The 24,675-nt window shown below is 44.0% G+C and overlaps 1 protein-coding gene across 5 annotated transcripts in view; it reads right to left on the reverse strand.

The window, feature by feature from the left end:
- The window catches only part of vps8 (VPS8 subunit of CORVET complex), a 253,578-nt gene that overhangs the window by 192,169 nt on the left and 36,734 nt on the right, over positions 1–24,675 (reverse strand). For all 5 annotated transcript variants that reach the window (XM_061690460.1, XM_061690459.1, XM_061690463.1 and 2 more), the window contains 6 exons: positions 21,349–21,403; positions 21,120–21,244; positions 15,532–15,618; positions 14,692–14,759; positions 4,858–5,011; positions 4,723–4,782 (listed from right to left, as the gene is read on the reverse strand). In XM_061690460.1, coding sequence (XP_061546444.1) covers positions 4,723–4,782; positions 4,858–5,011; positions 14,692–14,759; positions 15,532–15,618; positions 21,120–21,244; positions 21,349–21,403 — 549 coding nt within the window. The remainder of the gene's footprint in view (positions 1–4,722; positions 4,783–4,857; positions 5,012–14,691; positions 14,760–15,531; positions 15,619–21,119; positions 21,245–21,348; positions 21,404–24,675) is intronic.

Below are 24,675 nucleotides of genomic sequence, written 5' to 3' on the forward strand. Positions count from 1 at the left end.
AGAAACAAAATTGTAGACCTGCACCTGGCTGGGAAGACTGAATCTGCAATAGGTAAGCAGCTTGGTGTGAAAAAAATCAACTGTGGGAACAATTATTAGAAAATGGAAGACATACAAGACCACTGATAATCTTCTTCCATTTGGGGCTCTACGCAAGATCTCAGCCCGTGGGGTCAAAATGATCACAAGAACGGTGAGCAAAAATCCCAGAACCACACGGGGGGACCTAGTGAATGAGCTGCACAGAGCTGGGACCAAAGTAACAAAGGCTAACATCAGTAACACGCTGCGCTGCCAGGGACTCAAATCCTGCAGTGCCAGACGTGTACCCCTGCTTATACCGACTGTAAAGCATGGGGGTGGAAACATCATGCTTTTTTTCTGTAAAGGGACCAGGACGACTGATCCGTGTAAAGGAAAGAATGAATGGGGCCATGTACCGTGAGATTTTGAGTGAAAACCTACCTTCCATCAGCAAGGGCATTGAAGATGAAAAGTGGCTGGGTCTTTCAGCATGACAATGATCCCAAACACACCGCCCGGGCAACTTCGTAAGAAGCAAGGTCCTGGAGTGGCCTAGCCAGTCTCCAGATCTTAACCCCATAGAAAATCTTTGGAGGGAGTTGAAAGTCTGTGTTGCCCAGCGACAGCCCCAAAACATCACTGCTCTAGAGGAGATCTGCATGGAGCAATGGGCCAAAATACCAGCAACAGTGTGTCAAAACCTTGTGAAGACTTACAGAAAACGTTTTGACCTGTGTAATTGCCAACAAAGGGTAAAGTATTGAGATGAACTTTTGTTATTGACCAAATACTTATTTTCCACCATAATTTGCTAATATATTCTTTAAAAATCAGACAATGTGGATTTCTGTTTTTTTTCCTCATTTTGTCTCTCATAGGTGAGGTACACCATCCATCCATCCATTTTCTGCCGCTTATCCGAGGTCGGGCCGTGAGGGCAGTAGCTTTAGCAGGGACGCCCAGACCTACCCTCAGCCACTTCATCCAGCTCTTCACGGGGGGATCCCAAGGCGTTCCCAGGCCAGCCGAAGGATGTAGTCTCTCCAGCGTGTCCTGGGTCGTCCCCGGGGTCTCCTCCCGATGAGACATGCCCGGAACACCTCACCGGGGAGGCGTCCGGGAGGCAACCGAATCAGATGCCCCAGCCACCTCATCTGGCTCCTCTCGATGTGGAGGAGCAGCGGCTCTACTGTGAGATCCTCCCGGATGACCGAGCGTCTCACCCTACCGCGAGGGGAGGAAACTCATTTCGGCCGCTTGTACCCGGGATCTTGTTCTTTCGGTCATGACCCACAGCTCGTGACCATAGGTGAGGGTAGGAACGTAGATCGACCGGTAAATCTTCGGCTTTTGGCTTAGCGCCTTCTTTACCACAACGGACCGATACAAAGTCTGCATCACTGCAGACGCTACACCGATCCGCCTGTCCATCTCCCGTTCCATTCTTCCCTCACTCGTGAACAAGACCCCGAGATACTTGAACTCCTCCACTTGGGGCAGGATCTCATCCCAGACCTGGAGAGGGCACGCCGCCCTTTTCCGACTGAGGACCATGGTCTCAGATTTGGAGGTGCTGATTCTCATCCCAGCCGCTTCACACTCAGCTGCAAACTGCTCCAGTGAGAGTTGGAGGTTACGGCTTGATGAAGCCAACAGAACCTCATCATCTGCAAAAAGCAGAGATGCAATACTGAGGCCACCAAACTGGACCCCCTCTATGCCTCGGCTGCGCCTAGAAATTCTGTCCATAAAAGTTATGAACAGAATCGGTGACAAAGGGCAGCCTTGGCGGAGTCCAACATACTGCCGGATATGCGGACCAAACTCTGACTCCGGTCGTACAGGGACCGAACAGCTCGTATCAGGGGCTTCGGTACCCCATACTCCCGAAGCACCCCCCACAGGACCCCCCAAGGGACACGGTCAAACACCTTCTCCGAGTCCACAAAACGTAGACTGTTTTGTGGACTAGTTGGGCGAACTCCCATGCCCCCTCGAGGACCCTGCCGAGGGTGTAGAGCTGGTCCACTGTTTCACGGCCAGGACGAAAACCACACTGCTCCTCCTGAATCTGAGATTCGACTTCCCGACGGACCCTCCTCTAAGCACCCCTGAACAGACCTTACCAGGGAGGCTGAGGAGTGTGATCGCCCTGTAGTTGGAACACACCCTCTGGTCCCCCTTCTTAAAAGTCTGCCAATCCAGAGGCACTGTCCCCAATGTCCACGCGATGTTGCAGAGGCGTGTTAACCAGGACAGCCCTACAACATCCGGAGCCTTGAGGAACTCCGGGCGAATCTCATCCACCCCCGGGGCCTTTCCACCGAGGAGCTTTTTAACCACCTCGGTGACCTCAATAGATAGGCGAACCCGCCTCAGAGAACCCAGACTCTGCTCCCTCATGGGAAGGTGTGTCGGTGGAATTGAGGAGGTCTTCGAAGTATTCTCCCCACCGGCTCACAACGTCCCGAGTCGATATCAGCAGCGCCCCATCCCCACTATACACAGTGTTGATGGTGCACTGCTTCCCCCTCCTGAGACGCCGGATGGGGGACCAGAATTTCCTCGAAGCCGCCAGGAAGTCTCTCAATGGCCTTACCAAACTCCTCCCATGCCTAAGTTTTTACTTCAGTGACCATCAAAGCTGCATTCTGCTTGGCTAGCCGGTACCCATCAGCTGCCTCAGGAGTCCCTCAGGCCAAAAAGGCCCGATAGGACTCCTTCAGCTTGACGGCATCCCTCACCGTTGGTGTCCACCAACGGGTTTGGGGATTGCCGCCACGACAGGCACCGACCACCTTACGGCCACAGTTCCGGTCGGCCGCCTCAGCAATGGAGGCGGGGAACATGGTCCACTCGGACTCGATGTCCCCCGCCTCCCCCGGAACATGAGCAAAGTTCTGTCGGAGGTGGGAGTTGAAACTCCTTCTGACAGGGGATTCCACCACACGTTCCCAGCAGACCCTCACAATACGTTTGGGCCTGCCATGTCGGACCGGCATCTTCCCCCACCATCGGAGCCAACTCACCACCAGGTGGTGATCAGTTGACAGCTCCGCCCCTCTCTTCACCCGAGTGTCCAAGACATGCGGCCGCAAGTCAGATGGCACGACCACAAAGTCGATCATCGAACTGCGACCTAGGTTGTCCTGATGCCATGCTTGAACATGGTATGCGTTATGGACAAGCCGTGATGAGCACAGAAGTCCAATAACAGAACACCGCTCGGGTTCTGATCAGGGGGGCCGTTCCTCCCAATCACGCCCTTCCAGGTCTCACTGTCATTTCCCACGTGAGCATTGAAGTCCCCCAGCGAGAGCGATCTCCAACACCCCCTCCAAGGACTCCTAAAAGGGTGGGTACTCTGAACTGCTGTTTGGTGCATAGGCACAAACAACAGTCAGGACCCTTCCCCCCCACCCGAAGGCGGACAGGAGGCTACCCTCTCGTCCCCAACGTACAGGCGCCAAGCCGGGGAGCAATAAGTATACCCACACCTGCTCGTCGCCTCTCACCATGGGCAACTCCAGAGTGGAATAGAGTCCAACCCCTCTCGAGAGGACTGGCATCAGAGCCCAAGCTGTGCGTGGTGGCGAGTCCGACTATATCTCGTCGGAACTTCTCGACCTCACACGCCAGCTCGGGCTCCGTCCTGCCAGAGAGGTGACATTCCACGTCCCTAGAGCCAGCTTCTGTAGCCGGGGATTGGATCGCTAAGGTCCCCGCCTTCGGCCACCGCCCAGCTCGCACTGCACCCGACCCCTATGGCCCCCCCCCACAGGTGGTGAGCCCATGGGAAGGGGCCCCATGCCTGCAGGCCCAGCTAACCAGGCGCTTGCCTTCGATCCCCACCTCCAGGCCTGGCCCCAGAGGGGGGCTCCAGTGACCCGCGTCTGGGCAACGGAAACCTGAGTCCATTTTTTGTCGTCATCATCAGAGGTCTTTGAGCCGTGCTTTGTCTGGTCCCTCACCTAGTACCTGTTTGCCATGGGTGACCCTGCCAGGGGTATAAAGCCCCAGACAACTTAGCTCCTAGGATCTTTGGGACACACAAACCCCTCCACCACGATAAGGTGACGGCTCAAAGAGGGGTGAGGTATACCTGTGATGAAAATTACAGGCCTCTCATCTTTTTAAGGGGGAGAACTTGCACAATTGGTGGCTGACTAAATACTTTTTTGCCCCACTGTAAAAGTGAAGTGGAACAAAAAGTATATACAGTACAAGACATAATAAAACTCCAATGTGATGTAGTAAGTGGTCAAACATACATTTCCGTGTAAAACTTCCAAGTCTTAAAAAACAGATTTTTACTAGGAAGACGTCAGATAATTCTGTTGGGACAACACCACACATGCTTAAGATTGTGTGACCTTTTTTCTGCTTGCCACCTCATTTACCTCAACAAGCAGCTCCTCACCACCCAGTTCTGTTCATTTTACTTTCAGAGTTGACCGTGCTTTCTATCTATTCCCATTCTGTATATACAGTATTTTTGGATAACAGAGTTTGTGCACTTTAATCTGAGTTTCTTTGGGGCCAGCTAAAAACCAAGACTTTAACACATAATGCTCAATGCACAAACTGTCCATTGAGTGTGCACGCGCAAATTAAAAAACAAAAAAAGAATACAAAGAAAAAGGAAACAATCACAAATACAGACCTTGTTGTAGGAAAAACAATCACACAAATACAGACCTTGCTGTAGGGAAAAGTCATCCAAACTTTGAGGGAGGGCTTCAGACCAATCACCAAAATCTGGTGACAGCATAAAAAAAGATACATTTTTTAATTCTTGCTTCGTGTTGAAAGAAAAGGAAGAAGCAGGTGTACCTTTGTGAGGGAAGCCAAAGCCAACAGAGAATAATGTGTTATTGGGTGGTCGGTGAAGTCTGGAGATGCACGCAACGGTTCAATACAGCAGACTTCCCCTTTCGAACCACTGAAGAGACATCTTGAGTCACATGAACGCATGCCCATTACTCTCCTGGAACCACAGAGCAACATAACATAAAGAGAGGCACACAAACGGGATAAAAGGAACGTAATGTGCAGGAAAAAAAACTAGCTGTACAGTCCCCTCCATCGGTATTGGAATGGCAAGGTCAATTCCTTAGTTTTGGTTGTATACTGAAGACATTTGGGTTTCAGATCAAAAGATGAATATGAGAGAAAAGTCCAGAATTCCATCTTATATTTCATGGTATTTACATCTAAATGTGTTAAACAACTTAGGACCAAGCACCTTTAGTTTGAAGCCACCCACTTTTCAAGTGAGCAAAGGTATTGGAACAGACATTATTAAATAAACGTCAACGTCAAGTGAATAATATTTGGTGGCATAACCCTTACTTGCAATAACTGCATCAAGCCTGCGAGCGACTAACTTCACCAGACTTTTCTTCATTAGAAATGCTTTTCCAAGCCTTTACTGCAGCCTCATTTAGTTCTTGTTTGCTTCTGTGTGTTTCTCCCTTCAGTCTCCTGTTCAGCAGGTAAAATGCATGCTGTATTGGGTTAAGGTCCGGTGATTGACTTAGCCAGTCTAAGACCTTCCACTTTTTCCCCCTGATGACGTTTTTTGTTGTTGTCCTTTCTTTCTCCATAGTTTGGCCTTTCCATTTGGTAGAGGTTAATCTTGGTCTTATCAATCCATAAAACTTTGTTCCAACTTTTGTACCTCATCTCTGTACTTTTCAAAACCCAATCTGGCCTTCCAATTCTTTTTGCTGATGAGTGATTTGCATCTTGTGGTATGACCTGTATATTTCTTCTCTCAAAGTCTTCTTCGAACAGTGGATCGTGATACCTTCACCCCTGCCCTGTGAAGGTTGGCAGTGATGTCACTAACTGTTGTCTTTGGGTGTTTCGTCACAGCTCTCACAATGTTTCTGTCATCAAGTGCTGTTGATACCCTTGGGCGACCTGCTGCCCTGTTGCTCAGTATACCAGTAGTTTCTCTCTTTTTCAGGGCATTCCAAATTGTTGTATTGGCAATGCCCAATCTTTGTGAAATAGCTCTGATGTGTTTTCCCTCTTCTCTCAGCTTCAAAATACTTTGCTTTTCTCCATAGCCAGCTCTCTGGTCTTCATGTTTGCTTAACAGGTCAAACTCACAGCCAAAAACAAGCACTATCTAATGCTTAAGCAATCAATCTAAAAGGCAACACCTGAGCAACTACAAACACCCATCAGTCACATGTTCCAATACTTTTGCTCACTTGAAAATGTTACACAAAAGGTGCTCTGTCCTGAGTTGTTTAACACATCTACAACCCCAATTCCAATGACGTTGGGACGTTGTGTTAAACAAATAAAAACAGAATACAATGATTTGCAAATCATATTCAACCTATATTTAATTGAATAGACTAACAAGACAAGATATTTAATGTTCAAACTGATAAACTATTGTTTTTAGCAAATAATCATTAACTTAGAATTATATGGCTGCAACACGTTCCAAAGAAGGGTCATGTTTACCACTGTGTTACATCACCTTTTCTTTTAACAACATTCAATCAATGTTTGGGAACTGAGGACACTAATTGTAGATGCTTTGTAGGTGGAATTCTTTCCCATTTTTGCTTGATGTACAGCTTCAGCTGTTCAACAGTCTGGGGTCTCCATTGTCATATTTTACGACTCATCATGCGCCACACATTTTCAATGGGAGACAGGTTTGGACTGCAGGCAGACCAGTCTAGTACCCGCACTCTTTTACTATGAAGCCACGCTGTTGTCAGAATGTGGTTTGGCATTGTCATGAAAAAGACGTTGCTTGGATGGCAGCATATGTTTCTCCAAAACCTGTATGTACTTTTCAGCATTAATGGTACCTTCACAGATGTGTAAGTTACCCATCCCATTGGCACTAACACAGCCCCATACCATCACAGATGGTGGCTTTTGAACTTTGCGTCCATAACAGTCCGGATGGTTCTTTTCCTCTTTGGCCCAGAGGACACGACATCCACAATTTCCAAAAACAATTTGAAATGTGGACTTGTCGGACCACAGAACACTTTTCCATTTTGCATCAGTCCATCTTAGATGAGCTCGGGCCCAGAGAAGCCGGCGGCGTTTCTGGGTGTTGTTGATGGATTTTGATTTGCATAGTAGAGTTTCAAGTTGCACTTACGGATGTAGCGCCAAACTGTATTTACTGACATTGGTTTTCTGAAGTGTTCCTCAGCCCATGTGGTGATATCCTTTCCACATTGTCGGTTTTTGATGCAGTGCCGCCTGAGGGATCGAAGGTCACGGGCATTCAATGTTGGTTTTCGGCCTTGCCGCTTACATGCAGTGATTTCTCCAGATTCTCTGAACCTTTTGATGATGATATGGACCGTAGATGATGAAATCCCTAAATTCCTTGCAATTGTACGTTGAGGAACATTGGCCTTCAACTGCTCGACTATTTTCTCACGCCCCATCTTTGCTTGTGAATACTGAGCAATTCAGGGAAGCTCCTTTTATACCCAATCATGGCACCCACCTGTTCACCTGTGGGATGTTCCAAACGGGTGTTTGATGAGCATTCCTCAACTTTCTCAGTCTTTTTTGACACCTGTCCCAGCTTTTTTGGAACATGTTGCAGCCATAAAAAATTTAAGTTAATGATTATTTGCTAAAAACAATCAAGTTTATCAGTTTGAACATGAAATATCTTGTCTATATATAGGTTTAACATGATTTGAAAATCATTGTATTCTGTTTTTATTTGTTTACACAACGTCCCAACTTCATTGGAATTGGGGTTGGAGATGTAAATACCACGAAATAAAAGCTGGAATTATGAACTTTTGTCTCATATTCCGATCTGAAACCCAAATGTCTTCAGTATACAACACAAACAAATGAATTGACCTTGCCGTTCCAATACTTTCGGAGGGGACTGTATCTCTGTATACATTTTAACTTTCAGTTCTGCTTGCAAATTTCTTGCGGCATACCTTGAAGTTAGCTGAAATAATGCTACGAGTTGGAAGCATTAAAATGTGTCAGAGGAGTCTGGCATAGCAAACACTACATTTTTCTCCTGTCAGAAAAATAGGCTCTCTTTCTGGTTTTAACAGACATCACGTAATTTCCATTTTTGCTTCCCTTTACTATCCTTTAGAAGATATTTTGAAATGTTACTGATCATCTTTTAAGTTTGCCTGAGTTACAATTTAGATTTGTTAACTCGATATGAGACATAAGATCCTCGGTGGAGTCAAGGTGACTCATATACTTGTAAAATAGTAGCTCTTATTGGACTAAAGGACGGAGTTTCTGGAAAGTTGACCACAGGAGGAGGTATGGCCTGAAAGTAGTTGTTACCATCTCTCTGTGGTCAAGGTCGACTAGCATTTCCCAGTCACGGGCCAGGTCAAGGAGACTTGAGCTTGCTCTCAACCGATGTTTTGACCGGACGTTAACCTGCTGTCTCAAAAGGAAAGCTGCTTGAAAGGCCATGCATTACTAATGGAGGGCATCGGTGGAGGTTCACCTTCCTTCCAGGGTGATCACCAGCTGCCTAAAGACCTGGTTGTGCCTCCTGGTGTAAAAGCCTTGGGACAGAATGGTTTTGCACACGGAAAGGAAGTGAAGTTTGCAGGTGTTTGGTAGAGTGCACGTGGGAAACCTCACCTATCGACTGGTGTAGATTTTGGGGAGTTAGAAGAACATCATAGGCGAATAATGAACCAGAGATCACTTTCTTCAATTCACCAAAATTCCATCTAGGATTGAGCGGTTGGAGCAAAGCATTTTTGAGGCAAAGGGCTTTGTTTTTTGGGGAAGAGGGGCAGTATTTTGGTTGTTAAAATATTACATTACAACCATGTACTTTTATATGTTGTTTGAAAATGATCTCGGAAATTTTAGAGTTGCCTAAGCACCCGTCCCCCTCCCCCCCAAAACAGGTTAGAAACACCTATGCCTGCAACTCTCAAATATCATATTTTGAAATTAAATGGCATATAGAAAACTTTTAAATCTATGAATAATAGAGTTAATAATAGGTCCAGACTTTGCAGATTTCATCTATTGCGGGGGTTTTCTGGTCCATTACCCCTGCAATAAACAGATTCAAACCCAAACTACAAAATACAAGTTCTGCCCTTCACTGTGGGCCAGACAGGCGAAGGTTGTGGCAGGACAACTCTGAATCTATTGTGCAGGTGTGAATACACGCAAGCAAATCTTGGTGCGCACCAAAGAACCAGTCCAAAACCTACTTTTTGTTGTGGTCTCGGTCCACTTCCAAATGGAGTCGGTGCGATTCGTTTGCGGTGTTAATACGAACCGGCCTCGAGCCGACCCAACAAGTCAATATCCCATAGTTTATAACAATAGTAAATGTTGTACGGCATACCTGATCCGCTGTCTTCAATATGAAAGACCACCCTCTGACACCGCACCTTGACATCGTCCAATAGAATTAAGTCTTGCAACGGCGCATCACCTCCCTTGCTCGCTGTAGTCAACATACTACTTTGACATACACGCCCAAAGCTTTAGAGCATGATTCAATAGAATCCCGGCATGTCTACATACAAACGTTAGTGCTAGCACTAGTTGGCTACGTTATGCTGCCTGTTTGCGAGCCACAAATACGTGAACATACCTCAAGCTCTCCTTGAATGGACAGGCAAAAAAGGTCCTCTTCCGAGCAACCAGTGACAACAACACGTTTTTTCCTCTTTTTGTTCTTTTTTTCCAACATAATATATTGCTGCAGCAAAGGCAATGGTTGTGTCCTGTCGTGGACCCTTTTCCCAAAAATGAGAATATCATGGAAAAGTTTATTTTCATAATTCCATTCAAAAAGTTAAACTTCCATTGATTATAAATTCAGGGCCCACAATTAGAACAATTTCAAGTATTGTTTTTATTTTTTACATAATTTTGGCTTCCAGCTCATAAAACCCACGAAATCAAGAATTGAGAAAATTAGTATACTTTGAAAAAATCAGCCCAAATTTTTCAGGCCATAAATGTGTTAAACAGTGTCACACACTAATCAGCTACTAAATTCAAAGCACCTGCACAGGTTTCCCCACAGTGTCATTAAATTGGTTCAGTTTGGTTCAATTGTCTCAGTTGGGTACAATATGGGGATGACTGCAGACTTGACAACTGGCCAGAAGAAACATCTTTGATAACCTCCAGAGAATGGGTAAGCCACAAAAGTTCATAGCCAAGGAGGCTGGCTGTTGACAGAGTGCTGTGTCCAAGCATATCAATGGACAGTGTAGTGGAAGGACAAAATGTGTCAAGAGATGATGCACCAGCAAAAGAGATGACCATGGGCTTCAGCGAATTATCAAACAGTGAAGATTCAAAAATCTAGCACAGATCCAGAAAGAGTGGAATGTGAGGCGGGATTCACAGCTTCAAAAACCACCACATTCAGACACATCCGGGAGATGGGTTACAACTGTCTGGTTCCTCGGGTCAAGCCACTTTTGAGCCTGAGCCAAGGTAGGAAGCGGCTCGACTGGGCCAAGAAGAAGGACTGGACTGTTTGGGCAGTGGTCGAAGGTCCTCTATTCCGATGAAAGTAAAGTGTGCCTTTTATTCGAGAATCAAGGTCCAATGATTTGGAGAAACACTGGTGAAGAACAGAACCCAAGCTGCTTGAGGTCCAGTGTGAGATATAGTGTAGGTGTTGGTAAACTCTGCTTTCTTAAATCAAAGGTCACCGCAACAGTCTACCAAAAAGTTTCAGAGGACTTCATGATTCCTTCTGCTGAGGATCTGTATGGAGATGCAGCTTTCATCTTCCAGCAGACCTGACCCCTGCCCATATCACCAGAAGCACCAAAACCTGGTTTGATGCCCATACCATCACAGTGCTTAAATGCCCAACCAACTAATCGGATCTAAACCCCATTGGGAATCTATGGGGTATTATCAAGAGGGAAATGAGGGGCACCAGACCCAAAAACAAAGGAGAACTGACAGCAAGCGTCAAGGAAATCTGGGCTGCCATAACTCCCGGGGAAAGCCACACCCTGATGGCCTCAATGCCACGGCGCATTGAGTCAGTGATTAAAGCAAAGGGATTCCCAACCAAGTATTGAAGATGAACATATCGTTTTAAAAGTACCATATTTTGATTTATTTAATGTGACCCTAATTTTAAAAAAAATTTCCTAAAAAACTGAGAAGTAAATGGTGATTCCTTCACAGTATTCTTTTTTTTTTTTTTTTTTAATTCCTGATTACATGGGTTATATGAGCTGTAAACCCAAATTATGTCAAAGTAAACAAATAATTTTAATTGTTTCAATTGTGGGCCCTGAATCCATAAGCTATGAAAGTTTAACTTTTTGAAAGGCATTATGGAAATAAATTAATTTTCCAGGATATTCTCATTTTTTGGAAGGTCTGTGTAAGAAAATGTTGGCTCCGGTTGCAGAAAATCCTTGAAATTACCACAAATTCGTTATGACGAAACCTAAGCGAGGGGCTATATTTACTAGAGATCGACCGATTATCGGCCGGTCCGATTATGATGTTTTGAGCAGTGATGTTTTGGGGCTGTCGCTGGGCAATATAGACTTTCAACTCCCACCAAAGATTTTCTATGGGGTTGAAATCTGGAGACTGGCTAGGCCACTCCATGACCTTGAAATGCTTCTTACGAAGCCACTCCTTCGTTGCCCGGGCGGTGTGTTTGGGATCATTGTCATGCTGAAAGACCCAGCCACGTTTCATCTTCAACACCCTTGCTGATGGAAGGAGGTTTTCACTCAAAATCTCACAATACATGGCCGCATTCATTCTTTCATTTACACGGATCAGTCGCCCTGGTCCCTTTACAGAAAAACAGCCCCAAAGCATGATGTTTCCACCCCCATGCTTCACAGTAGGTATGGTGTTCTTTGGATGCAACTCAGCATTCTTTCTCCTCCAGTTTTAACCCAAAAGTTCTATTTTGGTTTCATCTGACCATATGACATCCAAATGCTCGCTAGCAAACATCGGACGGGCCTGGACATGTACTGGCTTGAGCAGGGGGACACGTCTGGCACCGCAGGATTTAAGTCCCTGGTGGCGTAGCGTTACTGATGGTAGCCTTTGTTACTTTGGTCCCAGCTCTCTGCAGGTCATTCACGAGGTCTGGGCGTGTGGTTCTGGGATTTCTGCTCACCGTTCTTGTGATCATTTTGACACCACGGGGTGAGATCTTGCGTGGAGCCCCAGATCGAGGGAGATTATCAGTGGTCTTGTATGTCTTCCATTTTTTAATAATTGCTCCCACAGTTGATTTCTTCACACCAAGCTGCTTACCTATTGCAGATTCACCCTTCCCAGCCAGGTGCAGGTCTACAATTTTGTTTTTGGTGTCCTTTGACAGCTCTTTAGTCTTGGCCATAGAGGAGTTTGGAGTGTGACGATTTGAGGTTGTGGACAGGTGTCTTTTATACTGATGAGTTCAAACAGGTAACGAGTGGAGGACAGAGGCTGCCTCTTAAAGAAGAAGTTACAGGTCTGTGAGAGACAGAAATCTTGTTCGTTTGTAGGTGACCAAATAATTATTTTCCCCCATAATTTGCTAATAAATTCTTTAAAAATCAGACACTGTGATTTTCTGGATTTTTTTTTCTCATTTTGTCTCTCATAGGTAAGGTATACCCATGATGAAAGTTAGAGGCCTCTCTCATCTTTTTAAGTGGGAGAACATGCACAATTGGTGGCGGAATAAATACTTTTTTGCCCCATTATAAGTCATGTCCAGTCTCACTTTTGTGTACTTGTATTTCTCAGTGAAGTGCCGAAGTTAATGAGGCAGCGCAGGAGTCCTAGCCATTTCGTAATATTTTTGTCAACAGACCTTTGACCTGTAAGGATCTTTATCGAAGGCCTTTCTTGCCTTTTCCTTCCTCTTGTGTTAGGTTCTGAAATAGTTATTGCTCCGCACATTTGCGAGACAACCCTTAAGATCTGCATGCAATAGGACCGTGGCTGTTCGCTCTTCCACTGAAGCTTTCTTCCATTGCTTCCTGAGTTTTCATCTTTCCTTGACAAGTAGCTATATCCTTTGTTGTCTTCTGGATTTGGGTGAGACCATTGTTTCTTCACCGCTGTTCTTTTGAATCTTTCCAGGATGTTTGTCAGATCTGCTTTCAATGCTCGTAATAAAGATTAGAACTACTGTAATTACAGGGGTACGGAAAGTATTCAGACCCCCTTAAATGTTTCACTCTGTTAAATTTCAGCCATTTGTTAAAATCATTTAAGTATTTTTTTTCCCTCAATGTACACAGCACCCCATATTGACAGAAAACAAATGGAATTGTTTAAATGTTTGCAGATTTATTAAAAAAGAAAAACTGAAATATCACACAGCCATAAGAATTCAGACCCTTTGCTGTGACACTCCTATTTAACTCAGGTGCTGTCCATTTCTTATGATCATCCTTGAGATGGTTCTACAACTTCATTGGAGTCCAGCTCTGTTTGATTATACTGATTGGACTTGATTAGGAAAGCAATACACCTGTCTATGTAATACCTTACAGATCACAGTGCATGTCAGAGCAAATGAGAGTCAGGAGGTCAAAGGTACTGCCTGAACAGCTCAGAGACAGAATTGTGGCAAGGCTACAAAAAAACGTCTGCTGCACTTAAGGTTCCAAAGAGCACAGTGGCCTCTCTCTCCTTAAATGGAAGACGTTTGGGACGACCAGAACCCTTCCTAGAGCTGGCCGTCCGGCCAAACTGAGCAGTCGGGGGAGAAGAGCCTTGGTAAGAGAGGCAAAGAAGAACCCAAAGATCACTGTGGCTGAGCTCCAGAGATACAGTCGGGAGATGGAAGAAAGTTCTAGAAAGTCAACCATCACTGCAGCCCTCCACCAGTCGGGGCTTTATGGCAGAGTGGACCAACGGAAGCCTCTCCTCAGTGCAAGAATCATGAAAGATTTGGAGTTTGCTTTTATATATATAAAAAAAAAAAAAAAAAAAAAAACACCTGAAGGACTCCAAGATGGTGAGAAATAAGATTTTACTGGTTGCAATCGAAGGAATGATGAATGCGGCCAAGTACAGGGATATCCTGGACATAAACTTTCTCCAGAGTGCTCAGGACCTCAGACTGGGACGAAGGTTGACCTTCCAACAAGACAATTACCCTAACTACATAGGTAAAATAACAAAGGAGTGGCTTCAGAACACCTCTGTGACTGTTCTTGAATGGCCCAGCCAGAGCCCTGACTTAAACTCAATTGAGAATCTCTGGAGAGACCTGAAAATGGCTGTCCACCAACGTTCACCATCCAACCCGACAGAATTGGAGAGGATCTGCAAGGAGGAATGGCAGAGGCTCCACAAATCCAGGTGTGAAAAGCTTGTTGCATCACTCCCAAAAAGACTCACGGCTGTATTAGCTCAAAAGGGTGCTTCTACTAAATACTGAGCAAAGGGTCTGAATACTTATTGTTGTGTGATATTTTAGTTTTTCTTTGTTAATAAATCTGCAAAGATTTCAACAATAAATTTTTTTTCTATCAATATGGGGTGCTGTGTGTACATTAATGAGGAAAAAAAATCAAACTAAATGATTTCAGCAAATGGCAGCAATATAACACAGTGAAAAATTTAAGGGGGTCTGAATACTTTCCTTTCCCACTGTAAATGCAAAATAAATCAGCAAAGTAAAGGTAAATCATTTACCTGAAAGCCAGCTCAAAAACTGATCCACCACTATCGCTGCACACTGCAAGTGTTGGGTCATCTGTGAACTAAGAGTATAAAAATAGAAAAAAAGTAAGTCCAAACTTTTTGACTGGTCGTGTATACAGTGCCATGAAAATGTATTGGCCACCTTCTCAAATAAGTCAGTTTTTTCAGTTTACCCAGTTTAATATCATCAAACAAATGTAAATATCAGACAAAGATAACCCAAGTAAATGTAAAATGCTGTTTTTAAATGGAGATTTTATTAAGGTAAAAAAAAAAAAAATTTAAAGCTACCTGGCTCTGTGCGATTAAGTAATGGACCTCATTGTTAAATCATGAATTAACTGTGGCTAACCACATTTTTGGGTTCATTTTCACTGACCACACCCAAAACTGATTAACTCCAGACCAGTTCAATCAAGAAATTACACAATGAAGTTGGCCAAAAGATCTCAAAATGCTGGACCACTGGATCGCAACGTTATACAACTCACCCAAAGCAACTGTCACCACAAATAGGGTCACATCACGAAGTTTCACTTTACAAAGAAGAACTAGAAAAGGATACCCTGTCTCACCCCTGCTATTCGCACTATTTATGGAACCACTGGCAATGGCGATATGGCAGAACACTAGTATTAAAAGGTATCTGCTCTGTTTCATGGCACTATATATGGCTAATATCTTGTGCAAAGCTTGTGAACAGTACATCCACATTTGAATGTATTTAAGGATGTGCAGTTGAAATAAATTTCAGGCAAATCTCATCTTGGACTCTTACAATTGTATCAACATTTAATTATCTGCTAGCAGGGAATATGTGTTGTGACTTACCTTTACATGCAGAATTGCTGTCCCTGGAGGATGTGCGTCAGTGATAGTTCTCAGAAGTTTCCCATTGGCAAGATCCCACATGGTCATCTGATTATGAAGAACATAATTATTGTCACGCTCTAACTGTGGATCATACAAAACATGTCAAACAGATGTCTCAGGTAAATATCAGTCAGGCAATTCAGCTGCAACTATTCTAGCCCCCCCCCTCCAAAAAAAAAGTACCAATATGATCTTTGATCACAGCTACCTGTAGGTAGCTGTGATCAAATATGGCAGAATATGTTTGTGTCTGTTCACAGAAGCAATTCCTGAGAGTGTGTCAAGAAACAAAACCTAGCTAGGATCTGACTGTCATGTTTGTGTGTGTTGCGGTTCTTAGTGTCTCCCTGCCTTGTGCACACTTTCTCCTCAGTGCATCTTCCCCACCTGTGCCTTGTTTACCCTAATTACCCCATGTATCTAACCTTGTACCTTATTGTCACATTCCAGCACTCAGAGTTCGACATCCCTGACTCACAGTAAGCTTTGACCCAGTTTTTGATTACTCACCTTGCCTGTTACCTCACGCTTTTTGTATACTGTTGCCTTATCTGACTGCCCACCTATGTACCTAGCTTGCCTGTTTATTAAACTACTCTTTTGGGACTGTCGTTTGTGTACTGGAGTCGTGCATGTGGGTCCTGTCCTTTGTTCCGTTCATGACTGAACGAAATGACGCCCACCTGGACACAGCAGACTCAGACCCGGTGCATAGTGCTCTCCAAACGCAGGGCCAATGACTCGGCAGCAAGATGAGCAGCTTGCTGCTTTCCACTTGCATCTAAGAGGACTGAGCGTCAGGACTCAATGAGACAGGTGGCCTCAGAGTTTGAAGTTTTAATGAATGCTGTCCAGAAGAAGGAATCAGCAGTCACAGCACCTGATGCAACCACAGTACCACTTCTTCAGTGTGAACCAGTCACAACTCCGCCACATGTGCCTCTGCAGCGGTTTGCCCACAGTTCTCCCATCATGAGAAGTTCTCTGGGGATTCCAGGATCATCAGAATCAGAATCCTCTGTATTTTCCAAGTATGTCTAAAACACACAAGGGATTTGTTTCCGGTAGTTTGGGCCACTCTAGTATGACAACAGACAGACACAGTATCCAAGTTACCATTTTTGAGTCTAATTTTAGAACAACTGTTCTTTTCTACCAATTAAATTGTTTCGTAAATAGAAACAATATTTTTGAAATTTTTTTTATCTGGGTTTACTAGATCACAGTACCGAGACAGCCCTTTTAAAATGTTTTAAATGAAGTAAATAATAATCAAGTACATTGCTGACTCACAAAAACTTACAGTTCTGGTTCTACTAGATCTCACCGCAGTCTTTGATATAGTAAATCACAACATTTCTTTAAAAAGACAAAAGCTGGTCGGCCTCTCTGGCACTGTTGTAATTCGATCAAAGTTTCTTTGTAAGTATGGATCCACATTTCTCTAGAACACAAAATTAAGTGTGGGGTACCACAGGGGTACATTTTAGCTCAAATTCCTTTTAATCTATGTATGGTTCCCCTTGGGTACGTCATCAGGAGGCACTGCATCAGTTTCCACAATTACGCAGATGACACACAGCTGCACATCGCAGTGTCTCCTGGTGATACAGGGCCAATTGATACCCTTAACTACTGTCGTGTAATGTTAGATATTAAATCAAGGATGGCAGTGAATTTCCTACAGCTCAACCAAGACAAAACAGAGGTTTCAGTTATTGGTCCTGAAGGCAAGAGAGAAAAACCTTTATCAAAACTACAAGATTTTAAACCATCACAATGAGTAAAGAACTTGGGTGTTATTTTTGACTCAGAGATTTTATTTTATTCTACACATAAAGAATGTAACCAAGATAGATTTTTATCATCTTAAAAATATAGCCAGAGTTCGCCTGTTTCTCTCTCAGGTTAACACAGAGGTGCTGATGCATTCTTTTATCTCCTGTCATTTAGACTAATGCAATGCCATGCTCTCTGGTCTTCCATAAAAAGAATGTACAACTACTTCAGAACAGAACATTACAGTGGTTTTAAGATCGCTGCATTGGCTCCCAGTGTCTTAACGGTCTTGGGTGATTGGTTAAATGCAGAGAACTAATTTCGTGTACATGCATGCATGTTCATGACAATAAAAGGTGATTCTTCTTCTTCTCTTCTTCTTCTTCTCTGGCCCGTACCATTGAAATAGCCTGCCAGAAGACATAAGGACCGCAGAGTCTGTTGATGCTTTTAAAAGAAGGCTCAAGACTTATTTGTTTTCACGTTTTACTGAGTTCTTATTTACTTAGTTTATTTATTATTTATTCATTACTTTTTTTAGCTTTATCTTATTTTATTGTATTTCTGAGTCTCTTTCAGGTTTTTTATTCTATCCTATTGTCTTTTAGTCTTCTTAACCTTTTAAGTTTAAATCCAGTGACTCCTCATGGGAGCCTCCACGCTGGGAGGTAAGGATGCCATTCTGCAGTTTCCCCGTGGCCCGGGAGGCTCTGCACGATGTGGGAAGTCCATCCTAGTCTTCCTGGGTCATGGTGGTCGTTGCATCGGCATCTCTCAGTGTGGATGGCTCCCCCAGGTTTGCCTTTCCTCACCTGGATCCTCAGTGCCTTGCCATGTATATAAAACATTAAACAATGTGTGCTATGTGCGTGTTTGGATGTTCATGTGGGTGTGTTTTGCGTTTAAATGTGGGGGTGGGAGTGGTGGGTATACTTCTTGCATTGTATACTTCCTTATTTTTGTCGGTTTTAATTTCTGTAAAGCACCGCGTGTTGCATTTTAATGTATGAAGAGTGCTATATAAATATTTGATTTGAAGCGTTGCATACTCAGTCAAAATGGCAGTGCCCGTTAACACCACATGGACACAAAAGGTAAACAATAGTAAAATATTGTGTGCGTGTTTAAGAATATTCGGCGTGGCATCAGTTGAAACTCTCGTCAGAATAAAGTAAATAGTATGTTGTGTTTATAATGTTTTTATTCGAATAAGAATTTGTATTCATTATTTTTGGGGGGCTCGAGAATTGACTCGATTTACGAATGACTCGTTAGTAGCTCTACTGAGTACCAATACCACTAGTACTTTTGATATATAAAACGCCAACACAATGACAGATACAAATGAACAAAGAACTTTTTTTCTGACACACATGATGATTCACTGATGTGTCAAACCTCCGCAGAGTAGCACCAACCACTGGCAAGGAGGACTTACTCAATATCAGAATTTTTTTTTGCCTTAAGTATGGTGGCTGGTATCAGAAGCCTTCACCTTGATATAGATGGCCGATACCTTGAAATAACGCCAGTATAAGCCCGATACCGATACCTGGTATCAGTACTCGCCCATCCCTACTTTGAATGTCTTTTCATGGTAAATGAGAGATGTTTTCCTCTGTAGTGCGTGTCAAGAAATACTATATACAGTGGTACCTTGACTTCAACTTACGAGTTTTTCCTTTTTTCTCTATTGTTATTACTTTTTTAAACCTGTCGTGTTCAGCTGCATGGTTATGCAGAATGGTGGATCCTGGTGGCAAGTTCCAGGAGTCAAGCCATGCGACATGAATAACCACCTCCCACCCTATTACTAAGGTGACAGAGTCCCCAACCGCTAACCCTGAACCGTGATCATATGTGGTCGGGTATCATGCATTCAAATTGGGGAGACTGGTGGGGGTGAGGAAAGACGGACACGGGGCAATTATGACCCGCATCCCATCACCTCCACCCAGACCAACTAGCTCCCTAAAAGATGTGTGAATGTATGTGATGCATTAAAAATCAGTGGGGGAAAGGCATGGCGGGCCACAGAACAGGCAGGAGAGCCGGAACACCTGGCCGAGTGTCGTCCCTAGCCCGAAACTGCACTCACCCCACCAACAGGTGTATGATGCATTAACACCGGAGGAGTGGACGGGCAGAGAAGGGGAGCGACAGATGTGCCAGGGCCCGGTCTGGCATCAGTATCATCATGTCTCGCGCCAGCCCCTCAGAGGATCCTGAATAAGATGTGAACGTGCCAAATATGTACAGTGAAGGAAATAAAAATGTGCAGTGTGTGTGAAGTAAGATGCTTGACTCCTTTGGGCCTGGCCCAGCCAGCTGGAAGACACCAGAGGAAAGGGGGGCAGTAAAATCCACTTTGTTCCCATGTGCTGAAGTAAAGGGGCATTTTGTTAATCTCAAAATCGGGATTATGCCAGACTGGGGAGAAATGTTATAGTGCTGACTGAGATAGTGTGGTTTCTAGACATTTTCCACCAAACTGTGCAGTGGCTGCAATAGATAGAAAGGACTAGATTCCTAAAACAATCGTGGCGTTAGAGACCTGTGCTGACAAATAGGAGGTCTGAAATTTGGTACTATTGCAGTCTATCTGTTCGAGTTCCAGCCAAGGTTGTTGTTCAACATTTGAATATAACCACTTGAGGTACTGTATTTGGCTAGCTAAGTGATATTGTTTGAAGTTGGGTGAGTTTCTGGTTAATTTTTCTGAAGGGTGGATAGCCTAATTCTATTTTTCTTATTTTTAGAGTAGAAAATTAAAATGAGTTTTTGGAACCACTTTAACAGGAGTTTGAATGGGATCGTTGAAAATAAATAATTTGAGGTAACGTTTTCATTTTTACCGTAACTATATGCCCTGTAAGTGATACAGTCATGCTCAAAAATACTGGCACCATTTTCAACCAAAATATGAATTGTTTGAATAATCAATTTAACAAGACACAACTGTCAGTCACGTTCCGATATTTTTGCAAACATGAAAAATAAGTATTAAAGTATTAGTATTAAAGTCAAATCATTGTCAAATCAAACAGTCGGGGAGGCAGGACCAGACAATGTTTTAGCCTGTCCGTTGTTCAACGAGAGCTTGAGGTAATGTTCACATACTTTTAATACCGCTCACAAGCAGGCAACATATTATGTAGCTAGTTACTGCTAGCACTAACGTTTGTACATAAACATGCCAGCGTTCTGTCGATTCATGCTCTAAAGTCTCAGTAAACATGGGTTTGTGCGCATAAATGTCAAAAACAGCGACCAAGGTAGGCCATGTGCCGGTCAAAATACACAATTCTATTGGTTGACGTCAAGGTACTTTGTCAGAGGGTTGTCGTTCCCATTTCAGACTACAGACAATATCCCCCCCCAAAAAATTCATTTTTGTGTCGTAGGAATAGCATAGGGCCAAATCGTTGTTCACGGACTACGTCACACTCCAGGAGGTTTTGTCTGGGAAATTGCCCGTACAAGCAAATCGGGCAAATATCAGGGCTAAAAACTTGTAGTCTGATCCAGGGATTAAGTAGGCTACTGTTAAAATGCAAAAGCAAAAAAAATAAAAAGGCTACTGTTAAAATGCAAAAGCAAAAAAAATAAAAATTAATTTAAAAAAAAATAAAAAAATAAAAAAAAAGATTATATTGTAACATGTTCTGCACCAAAAAAAAATTGTGCATGCTTGCTTGTCAAATAATAGAAGGGACAGCAGATTTGACACACCCAAAAAAGAAAGTCCTAAATGATTAGAATTGTACCTGTCCTTTCGCGAACCCACAGAGAAGTCTTGAGCAGTCATTGTTGATGCTGAGGGCAGAGACTGCGCCAAACTCTGCACCAGTTGTTTTTGTTCCAAGACACAGCCTTAAGGCTTGGTTGTTATCTGGAGAGGACAGTTACAGATGACATTATCATCAAAGCAAGGCACAATTCTTTAATTCCTGATGGGAGACTTGCTGAACAAATACCAATCTAGTTTTGGCTTACCAAAGACCAAAGCCAGACCATGAGATGTTCCCACAACAATCACACCTGCAACTGTCTGAAGACAAAAAAAAACAATACAGAGGGTGATGAAAAATACAAGTAGATATTGATGGATCTAAAACACCATAAATAAATTTTTTGAGCGAGACATAGAGCAATTTAAATATTTTGGTTAATTTTATTAATACATTAATTGGAGATTCTAAATTGCCTGTAGGCATGACTGTGAGTGCGAATGGTTGTTTGTTTCTATGTGCCCTGCGATTGGCTGGCAACCAGTTCAGGGTGTACCCCGCCTCCTGCCCGATGACAGCTGGGATAGGCTCCAGCACGCCCGCGACCCTAGTGAGGAGAAGCGGCTCAGAAAACGGATGATGGATGGATGGTTAATTTTAGGTAGCATGGTGAATGACTGGTTAGTACATCTGCCTCACAGTTCTGAGGAACAGGGTTCAAATCCCGGCCCTACCTGTGCGGAGTTTGCATGTTCTCCCCGTGCCTGCGTGGAATTTCTCCAGGTACTCGTTTCCTCCCACATCCCAAAAACATGCATGGTAGGTTAATTCTTCTTATCCTTTCAGCTTGTCCCGTTAGGGGTCGCCACAGCGTGTCATCCTTTTCCATGTAAGCCTATCTCCTGCATCCTCCTCTCAAACACCAACTGCCCTCATCAGAATCAGAATCATAATCATCTTTATTTGCCAAGTATGTCCAAAAGACACACAAGGAATTTGTCTCCAGTAGTTGGAGCCGCTCTAGTACGACAACAGACAGAGAATACTTTTGAGACATAAAGACATTGACAAAAACAGTCACTGAGCAATGAAGAGTTGCTAGTTATCTGGTAATGCCAGTACATTTTTTTATTTCTTTTTTTGACAATTGTGCAAAAAGATGCAGAGTCTTCTAGCACTGAGAGCAGTTCGAAAGACTGATATTGCAATAGTCCAGTGCAATGACCATGTCTCATGTCTTCCTTCACGACATCCAACAACCTTCTCTTTGGTCTTCCTCTAGCTTTCTTGCCTGGCAGCTCCATCCTCATCACCCTTCGACCAATATACTCACGCTCTCTACCCTGGATGTGTCCAAACCATCGAAGTCTGCTCTCTATTTGTCTCCAAAACATCTAACCTTGGCTGTTCCTCTGATGAGCTAATTTCTAATTTTTTTCAACCTGGTCACTCCGAGAGAGAACCTCAACATCTTATTTTCCGCCACCTCCAGCTCTACTTCCTGTTGTCTTTTCAGTGCCACTGTCTCTAAAGCCGTACATCATGGCTGGGCTCACCACTGTCTTATAAACTTTGCCCTTCATCCTTGCAGAGACTCTTCTGTCACATAACACATCTGACACCTTCCTCCTGCCGTTCCAACCTGCTTGGACCCGCCTTCCTGACCACACTCACCATTGCTCTGGACTGTTGACCCCAAGTATTTAAAGTCCTCTACCCTTGCTATCTCTTCTCCCTGTAGCCTCACTCTTCCCCCTCCACCCCTCTCATTCATGCACATATATTCTGTTTTACTTCGGCTAATCTTCATTCCTCTTCTTTCCAGTGCATGCCTCCATCTTTCTAACTGTTCCTCCACCTGCTCCCTGCTTTCACTGCAGATCACAATGTCATCTGCAAACATCATGGTCCACGGGGATCTAACCTCATCTGTCAGCCTATCCATCACCACTGCAAATAGGAAAGGGTTCAGGGCTGATCCCTGATGCAGTCCCACCTCTATCTTAAACTCCTATGTCACACCTACAGCACACCTCACCACTGTTCTGCTGCCCTCATACATGTCTTGTATTAACATACTTCTCTGTCACTCTAGACCTCCGCATGCAACACCACAGTTCCTCTCTGGGTACTCTGTCATAAGCTTTCTCTAGATCCACAAAGACACAATGTAGCTCCTTCTGACCTTCTCTGTAGTTTTCCATCAACATCCTCAATGCAAATAATGTATTTGTGGTACTCTTTCTAGGCATTAAACCATACTGTTGCTCGCAAATTCTCACTTCTGTCCTGAGTCTAGCCTCCACTACTTTTTCCCATAACGTCATTGTGTGGCTCATTAATTTTATTCCTCTAGAGTTCCCACAGCTCTGCACATAACCCTTGTTCTTAAAAATGGGCACCAGTACACTTTTCCTCCATTCTTCAGGCATCTTCTCACCCGCTAGAATTCTTTTGAACAACCTGGTCAAAAACTCCACAGCCACCTCTCCTAGATGCGTCCATACCTCCACAGGAATGTCATCAGGACCAACATGCCTTTCCATTTTTCATCCTCTTTAATGCTTTTCTAACTTCCCCCTTACTAATCATTGCCACTTTCTGGTCCACCACACTTGCCTCTTCTACTCTTCCTTCTCTCTCATTTTCCTCATTCATCAACTCATCAAAGCATTATTTCCATCTATCCAGCAATCTACTGGCACCAGTCAACATTTCCATCTCTATCCTTAATCATCCTAACCTGCTGCTTTCTATCCCTCTTGTTTGGCCTTTGCCACCTCTACCTTTGCCCTGTCGCATCTCAATGTATTCCTTTCTCCTCTCCTCGGTCCTCTCAGTGTGCCATTTCTTCTTAGCTAACCTCTTTCCTTGAATGATTTGAGGTTCATTTGAGATATAATTTGAGGTTCCACCACCAAGTCTCCTTCTCTCCTTTCCTGCCAGAAGATACAACAAGTACTCTCCTGCCTGTCTCTCTGACCACCTTGGCTGTAGTGGTCCAGTCTTCTGAAAGTTCCTCCTGTCCACCGAGAGCCTGTCTCACCTCTTCCCGAAAAGCCGCACAACACTCTTCCTTTCTCAGCTTCCACCACATGGTTCTCTGCTCTGCCTTTGTCTTCTTAATCTTCCTCCCCATCACCAGAGTCATCTTACACACCTTTGCTGTCTTGCCACACCCTCCCCAACCACTACCTTACAGTCGGTAACCTACTTCAGATTACATCGTCTGCACAAGATGTAATCCACCTGCGTGCTTCTACCTCCGTTCTTGTAGGTCACCGTATGTTCCTGCCTCTTCTGGGGGGGGGGGGGGGGGGGGGGGAAGTGTTCACTACAGTCATTTCCATCCTTTTTGCAAAGTCTACCACCATCGGTCCCTCCAAGTTCCTTTCCTTGGATGCCGTACTTACCCATTACTTCTTTATCACCCCTGTTTCCTTCACCAACATGTCCATTAATCTGCACAAATCACGACGCTCTCTCTGTCTGGGATGCTCAGAAGTACTTCATCTAGCTCCTTCCAGAATTTCTCTTTCACCTCTAGGTCACATCCTGCCTGTGGGGCATAACCGCTAATCACAGAATACAT

The sequence above is a fragment of the Phycodurus eques genome, chromosome 11 (genome assembly GCF_024500275.1).
Source record: "Phycodurus eques isolate BA_2022a chromosome 11, UOR_Pequ_1.1, whole genome shotgun sequence".
NCBI classification, from domain to species: domain Eukaryota; kingdom Metazoa; phylum Chordata; class Actinopteri; order Syngnathiformes; family Syngnathidae; genus Phycodurus; species Phycodurus eques.